The sequence below is a fragment of the Hipposideros armiger genome, unplaced genomic scaffold (genome assembly GCF_001890085.2).
Source record: "Hipposideros armiger isolate ML-2016 unplaced genomic scaffold, ASM189008v1 scaffold_34, whole genome shotgun sequence".
Classification (NCBI taxonomy): domain Eukaryota; kingdom Metazoa; phylum Chordata; class Mammalia; order Chiroptera; family Hipposideridae; genus Hipposideros; species Hipposideros armiger.
This window is the reverse complement of record NW_017731384.1, coordinates 453902-461874: the sequence shown is the minus strand read 5'-3', so window position 1 is coordinate 461874 and position 7973 is coordinate 453902. Positions and strand designations below refer to the sequence as shown.

General features: G+C 57.4%; 1 protein-coding gene across 1 annotated transcript in view; it reads right to left on the bottom strand.

Moving 5' to 3' along the window:
- Positions 1–1073: 1073 nt before the first annotated feature.
- Positions 1074–7973, bottom strand: part of CRHR1 (corticotropin releasing hormone receptor 1) — a 50501-nt gene continuing 43601 nt past the window's right edge. The window contains exons 6-13 of the mRNA XM_019637642.1: positions 7493–7627; positions 7118–7271; positions 6765–6825; positions 3868–3940; positions 3533–3618; positions 3192–3327; positions 2970–3011; positions 1074–2388 (exon numbers count right to left, since the gene is read on the bottom strand). Of these exons, the coding sequence (XP_019493187.1) occupies positions 2248–2388; positions 2970–3011; positions 3192–3327; positions 3533–3618; positions 3868–3940; positions 6765–6825; positions 7118–7271; positions 7493–7627 (828 nt within the window). The 3' untranslated portion in view covers positions 1074–2247. The remainder of the gene's footprint in view (positions 2389–2969; positions 3012–3191; positions 3328–3532; positions 3619–3867; positions 3941–6764; positions 6826–7117; positions 7272–7492; positions 7628–7973) is intronic.

Here is a 7973-nt window from a genome sequence, read left to right as displayed (position 1 = left end):
ATGGGTTTCTCCCCCCAGTTGCTCTGAAAGCTGTCAGCCTATCTGTGTCCTGGTGCCCCCTAGTCCCCTCCTCATGTCCTCTTCTGTTCAGCTGGCTCTTCTCCCCATCTACTTAAGGGGACCGAGCTTGGGGAATTGGCAGAGCAGGGTACCCCACATGGCCTTTGGAGACACCCTTAGCTCTTCTCTGGGGCCAGACCCTCACCCACTGGACCTCCCGTCCCTCCAGGGAGCTTTGGACCTCTCAAAACCAGTCATCTCAGCTGGCTCCTGGTGTCCTCACTATACGCCCTTGGGTGTGTGCACACACACAGCTGCCTGGTTCTCCTCCCTGGTCATAGACCCAGGGCCAAGGCCCAGGCTGCCCCAGGCCCTGTGTGCCAAGAGTGGAGTTTCTGTGTCCACCTGTCCCGCTCAGGACACAGCTCATACCAGCTCCCACCACACGCTGCTATGGCTGGGCGTTCTCTCTCGGCCGCCTCGTGGTTTGCGTGGCTGTGGAAAGTGCAAGGGGATTAATGACCCCTGGGAGCAGCCTTCATCCCAAGACTGAAGGAGTTGGTGGGTAAATATCCCTTGCCCCTCGTGTGGGATGACAGAGGCGTGTGTTCCACTCCGGGTCCCCAAGCGTCCACAGCAGAATAACATGCAGCTGCCCAGAGGGGTGCACACCCACCCTTCCTGCTGCCTTCCTTTCCTGACCACGCACCCCACCTGCTCCCCGTTCTCAGCTCAGCTTCTCCTCTGGGGCTGGGACACTCTCCTGTCTGTCTCCATTGCCACACCTTTGCTCAAGTTGTACCCCTGCCCACCGTGTCCCTTGCTGGCATCATTCACCCATGGCCCTTCTCTCCCTTATAAGAGCTGCCCTTATCAGCTGGGCCTGGCAGGACCCACCTCTTCTCCGCAGTCCTCTACTAGCCCTCAGGGGCTCACCCAGCACCCCATCATCCTTGATCGATGTGAGTGCCATCACATGTCCCAGCCACACAGCAGCCCTGAACTCTGAAAATGGCCTCCGTTTCCCTGCGGGCCCCTCCCCGCAGCCCTGGCACAGTCCGGAACTTCACAAATGCTGGTTGAAAGATAAATATTATTATTTACATCATCCACCCTCATTTCCCACCCCTGCACCCCCAAAACCCTGTTCTGGCTGTCCAGTACCTCTGGACATGGGTGGGTCCAGTGAGGGCTGGGTCAGTCTATACCTGGGTATAAGCGACCATCTGACTATTTGCCCCAGGGCACTAGGGGCAGAGAGGGGCTGAGGGTCCTGCCCCTTCTCCTATCTTGGCTTAGCTAACAGTGCTGCCCCAGAGGCCATCCAGGGGCCACAAGCTCCCTGTGACCACCGGATGGGTTGCCCAGAGGCCAGATCTCTGAAGCCAGCAGGCTGGATGGCCCCAAGTATTATTCTCTACCTTCTCAAAGGGAGGCTGGCTTGGCTGGGGCACACTCTGGCTCTTGCTCACAGGCCACTCCGTCACCCCCTGCCCCCCATCTTCTCACAAAGTGGGAGACACCTGAGGCAGGAAGTTAAGGAGAGGGAGCCCATGTGGCCAGTAGGGTAGTAAAGGTCCAAGGGTGCAAAGCAGCAAGGCAGGGCATTTCTGGTGTCAGTGCCACAGGGCCACATGAAGTTCTGGTGGCTTGGGAGGATTTCTAGTGATATGGCCTGATGTCTGATGGTGCCACCGATTTCTAATGTCTCCAGGGCTCTGACAACGTGGCATTGGTTCCCAGCGGTGTTGGAAGGCATTGCTAAGGTCTGGAGGCATCATCATGGTGGTTAGGATGCTGTCACAAGAGTTTCCCATGATGCCCCTGGGGCAGCGAATTGCCCCTACAGTTGCTGAGGAAGCCCTAGGTCTCCAGCGCTGGCCACCTTGTGTTCTGGGAGAAGCCACCTCTTGGAGGGAGCATGTACTGCTTTGGGTTTCCCAGGTCCCCATTCCCACTCCGTTCCCACTCCGTTCCCAGTCCATTCTCTAAGGAGGACTGGCCCAGCCCAGTCCTAGGGGTTATTTTCCACTTGTCCTGTGGCCCAGACTGTGGCTTCTCTCATAGATCTAGAACTCGTGTTCAGCCAGGGATCAGGGAGGGGCCTCCCAGGTCCCAGGGCCAGGGCTCCTGGGGGCACAGGGGGTGGGAAGGAGCTGGTCCCCTCCACAGACAGAGCAGCCAACTGAGCCTGGCGACCGTCTTCCCCACCACAGATCTCGGGGGGCTGCTCCATGGCCCTCCAGCTCAGACCGCTGTGGACTGCTTGATGCTGTGAAAGCTGACACGGGTCGGGGAGGTCGGGATGGACATGGCGCGGGCTACACGGGCGCGGATCGAGTGCTTGTCCTGCCATCGGTGCCACCTCTTCCGGATGGCAGAGCGGACCTGTAGGCACAGAGCAGAGCATAACAACTGAGCTCAGATCTCAGGAGCCCCCTCTTCCCCCCGGGGCTGCATAAACAGCTGTACCGGTGACCAGTGCGTAGGTGTGAGGTGCACCGGGGGCCACATAGGAGGTGGTGACTTTCACATCCTCAACATTGTTGATCTGCATATTTGTTGGGACAGTTTTCTCAAGTGTTCTGAGGAAGGGATGCCTTTTTCTAACCCATACGAAGGTGCCCAACGGCCTTTGCTATGAAGAATCCCTGCTGCCCTCAACCCACACGCATCCCCTGCCCCAGGGCTCAGTCCCTCCTGGTTTTCAACCCATTTCACAGGCTCATTGATGAGACTGAAGTCCCGGCTCCCCCATGCCAACTGCCTAGGAGAGCAAAGGAGCGGGCTTGTGACCACAGGAGCAGCGTGGGCAGGTGGCAAGGGCCCTCCTGGGGCTCCCAGCAGCATCCCCATAAAAACCTGGGGGCAGCGAGGAGAGTCGGCATATGGAGGGCAGGAAGAGGCTATAGACCATCTCTGGTCCTGCAGGCCTCCTGCCATCCTGAGCCCCAGCCCGGGGTCCTTACCTCGCTGTTGAGGAAACAGTAGAACACGGACACGAAGAAGCCCTGGGGTGGAGAGAGAAGGCAGGTCAAGGGGCTGGGCAGGTGTGGCCCCGTCCGGGCTCCTCCGGGCTGCCCCCTTCCCTCCCGGGCCTCCTGTCTCTCCAGGTCTCTGCCTGGGAGAATGCCCACCGCAGGAGGTGCAGGAGGCGGGGCAGGGCAGAGGGAGGGGAGGGCGCTCTGTACCTGGAAGGATTCCAGGAAGGAGTTGAAGTAGATGAAGACGATCCGGGAGACCTCGTCCTCCCCGGGGTTCACGAAGAACAGCATGTACGTGATGCCCAGGAGGGGGAGCAGCACCAGAGTGGCCTTCACAGCCTTCCTGGGGTGGGGCAGGTGGGGAGGCCCCGAGTCACAGCCCATCCCAGAGGGGGCTAGACGAGGGCGGTGGCCGGTCCCAGGAAGGTCTGAGACAGGGGAAGCTGGGGTTTGGGGAGGGACGGCCAGGCCTAAGGGGAGAGAGACCCTGGGTCAGCGGCTGGGACTCTGGAGCCCCCAGGGGTGGGGGAGGCAGGACTGGCGGCTACCTGTACTGAATGGTCTCAGACGTGGTGGACGCCCGAAGTTTGGTCATGAGGATGCGAACGATGTTGAAAAGGAAGATAAAATTGATCTGCAATGTGAGCACACAGTGGGCCATGTATGTGTGCAAGAGGTGGGGTGGTGAGTGGGTGGACAGGTCAGGGACTCGGCCGTCTCAGGTCTGGTCTCGGTCCTCCCTGCTGCTCTCTCTTCACCGTCTTTAGCACACTCCTGGCCCTGTGCCCCCACCTCTAGGCAGAGGGATCCTTGGGGCCCACAGTAGGGACTGATTACCCCTCCCCACTGTGCCCGTCTCCCGCCCCACTACCCAGGTTCTTACCAGCAGGACCAAGATCATGGGGCCCTGGTAGATGTAGTCGGTGTACACTCCAGGCCTTTTGCCAAACCAGCACCTAGAAGGCCACAGAGGGGAGGCGAGAGGAGGGGTCCACGTCAGTGGCATGGGGAGAGGGCAGTGCTGGGCAGGGCAGGATCGGGGGCTGGAAGCCAGGCTCTGGGTGCCCCAATGTCAACCCTGGCAGAAGGTCAAGCGACTTGATCCCACCACAGTGCCCCACTTATCCCATCTGCAGAATGGATTGCATCCTGTATTATGAGATGTAAAACTGGAAGCAGGCAGTATAGCAGGGGGAGACAGTGCAAAAAACCACTGAGTGGAACAGCCGTGGGCCCAACACACCCCTCGGCCCCCACTGTGGCTTTGGAACATGGTCACTGGTGGTGCCTTTGCCCTATACCTGTCACGAAATGAGCACCCAACAGCTAGCAATCTCTGAATCTGTTCAATTGCAGCTTGAACAACCTCAAGGCAGAGATTTTATAGGTTCTACCTGTCGCAGGAGGCAGACTTCCATTGCATTTTCCTAGATGCCTCCAGCAAGCTCTAGGGAGGTCTTGGGAGTGGGCAGGGATGGGGCACCCAGGAAGTCCTCTGTGCAGAGAGGATGGCCCTGTGGGCACGCAGACCCACAGGGCCTAGATCTCATGATGCCTCCATAAACCAGGACGGAGAGTTTATGTGAAACCTCTTATCTTTTTAAAGACTGGCAACAAATGTAAGTTTTCAAAAAACACTGCAGACCAGATGTGAGCTGTCTGAGGCCAACTCCAGTCCTTGGCTTCGGGTCTGCAAGATGTCTCATTCCTGGATCCCTTCTGTTGCAGTATCAGCATCCTACCACAAGGTGGCGCTCCAGAATCACTCAGATTGATTGTTCTACAACTCAGGCGTCCCTTTCCCTCCAAGGTGCACACAGACACACACTGGGCAGCTTTGGGAAACCTGTGCTTCCTCTTCTCCCGTTCTCACACCATACCTGCACACCTGCAGGCCCAGGCACCATCACCCAGGGTTTAGGATGCTGCTGCTTTGGGACCGAGTCTCCCAGTCGTGTCAGTCAGCTGTGCCCCCCACCCCCACCCCCAGCCTGGGCCCCACCCCACCGGCTGTGCAAACGTAGAGAGCCAGCCAGCCAGAGTCAGGAAGGATCAACCCAATAAACATGAACATAATTTTTCAGGCTCCTTGTCCAGCCCAGTGAGGTTGTGGTGGCCGCCCTCCCCTCTATAATGATGGGGAGGAATTGTTACTGTGATGGAGGCCGCCTAGAACCCGGGTCAGACATTGGGTTCCTGAGAACACTTTGGCAGAGAAGATCCTGGCATGCCCTTGTCTATGGTCCCTTGACTGCCTCTGTCTCTCAGTGGTTCTCAATCTTAGCTGCACAGTAGAATCACTTGGACAGTTAAAAAACATTCAGACCGGGCCGGCCGAGTGGCGCGATGGTTAAGAACCCGCTTGGGATGCCAGAGGGCCCCGGTTCGGATCCCACATATGAGGGCCAGTGACACTGCCCTCTGCAGCTAAGATGCTGAACAACAGCTCAACCTGGAGCTGGGCTGCCGTGGGTCGCCGGCGACGGCGTGGGCTGCAGCCCCTGTGGCAGTGGGTTGCCATGGGCTACCGTCTGTAGCCAGCAGCCAGCGTGAGCGGCCAGCAGCCACAGTGAGCGGCCGTCCAGAAGCCGGCGACTGATCTGCCTCCCCCGGGAAGAGCACAATGATGGTGCCAACTTGGGCCAGTGAAGCAACGTCCTCCACAACTAGACTGAAGAACAAAAACAACAGCAACTTGTCTGTTCCCCTTCCCCCAATTCCCCAGCACTGTTCCCATCCCCCCAATTCCCCAATTAAAAAAAAAATCTTTAAAAAAAAAAATTCAGACCAATTAAATCCAAGCCTGGGGGTCAAGCCTGGGCATTGGTGCTTTTTAGTGAAAAGTACCTGGGTGATTCTAATGAAAGCCAAGGCTGAGAACCACTGCAGTGGAAGTCTAGTGTTCAGGAGTGGCAGGAAATACCTGTGCCCATTTAATAAGGCACCTCAGGACTTCAGAGCTGGAAGGAGTCTCTGAGATCGTCTGGATCAATTTCTATGAAGTCCATGAAATCTTTTTTTTCAAAAAGAAAATCTTAACATGAATAGAAAACATTTATACTGCATTTACGTACTATGTGTCAGACACTATCCTAAATGCCAAATATACAGAGGGTGCCAAAAACATGTTTACACATTTTAAGAAAGGAAAACTATTAAAATTGTAATACCCGATATATACTGATAACAAAAGGTGAACACAAGTCGCGTTTGACTTCTGCAGTTACAAGAGGTGCTTAAAGTGGTTACCACCAGCATCCAGACACTTCTGATTATGGCGAACTACTGCTTGAGCAACATTGACCAAAGTGTCCACTCGTATACATTTTTTTGGCACCCCTAGTATATTAACTCATGTCATCCACACAACAACCCTTTAAAGGAGGTATTATTATTAGGGTGTTCATTTATAGATGAGGAAACTGAGGCACACTGTAGTTCCTAGCCTAAGGTCTTACAGCTACTTATTGATGGAGTCATAAGTCAGAACCTGGGCAGTCTGGTAACTCTCACTGGGTTCTGCCTATAGTGAGAGCCCAAGACAGATGAAAGAGCCTGGATCTGCCAGTCCAGCCCCACCTCAGGCGGGGCACTGGTAGGGGGCCTTGGGCTGAATGTGGCCCCCAGTGCCCTCCCTTTGCAGATGAGGAAACTGTGGTGTTGACAGGGAAAGTGATGTGGCTGAAGGCTCTTGGGGAGTGTCAGGCAGAGTTGGGCTGACAGCCTGGATCTTGGGGTTCAGGGGGCCCAGAGGGCAGTGAAGGGAAGAAGGTGACTTACTTCTCATTGTCGTAGTACAGTTTCCCAATGGCCCAGGCTACAATGATGGGGAAAGGCACACCTGGAGAAGAGACCGGCTGTCACAGGGCCCGTCAGTGGGGCCCAGGGGTGCAGGGCCTGCTGGATCTCAGTGCAGCCCAGAGCTTAGAGGCGGTCAGGGGTCCCCAGGGTAGAGCTTGAACCCACTTGCCCAACACACCTCCTTTAAGATGCTCCCACCTCCACTCCCAAGTAGGGGCAGGGGGCTGTGGTGCACACCCCACCACCCCAACCTGGCCCCACAGCCAGGTGGCCTGAGTCTGGGTAAGGAGAGGGCAGTCCAGCTGGGGCTGGGTGGGGGTTGGCCCTCTCACCCCAGCCAATGCAGATGAACATCCACTTGCGCAGCCGGTCAGTGGAGTAGGTGAGCGCAATGGCCGTGTGCAGGTAGCAGCCCTCCCCGAACATCCAAAAGAAGTTGGTCACATGGAAGTAGTTGTAGGCAGCTGTCACCAACCTGCACCAGCCCTGCCGCCCCACCCCCACCAGAGATGATGATGAGCCGGGAGATAGGGTGGGGGCAGTGGCAATACCCCACCCTGGGCCCAGGGCCTCCTCTTGGCAGGATGGGGCACCCCCGGGATCTGCTCCTGTTCTGTGGGCCCCAAGGCCTGGCCCGGCCCCTCCTTCGCCAGGGCAGCCCCGCCCGGATCCTTTCTCTGCCCCCAGCCTGCCCCTCCAGGACATACCACGTTGCTCTCGTGGACTTCAGGGCTCATGGTGAACTGGACCACAAACCACGTGGCATTGCGCAGGATGAAGGCCGCGATGAGGTTCCAGTGGATGATGTTCCTCAGGCACCGGATGCTCCTGGGGGCAGCAGGGGAAGGTCAACAACGGGAGCAAGGGGAGGGGAGAGAGGGTGAGGCACAGGCTGCCAGCGCCACGCCAGCCCGGATGTATGGATGGGGAACACGAGTGGGGCTGACTGGCTAAGTCACTCTGGGAGGTGGCAGCAGAAGCTCTCCTGATGCCCTGAGGGGCCTTTTCTCCCCATGGCCAACCCAGCCCTAAGCTCCTGGGGCAGAGCCTACTAAAGCCAATACTTCAGGCCCAGGGGCTGCCCCTTCTCCCTGGGCACCCGTCCCCTCCCTGTAGTTCCAGGTTTGAGAGTCAGAAAACATAAAAGGCCCCCAGCAGGATGCCTCCCTCCCAGGTGTCAGCTCTGAT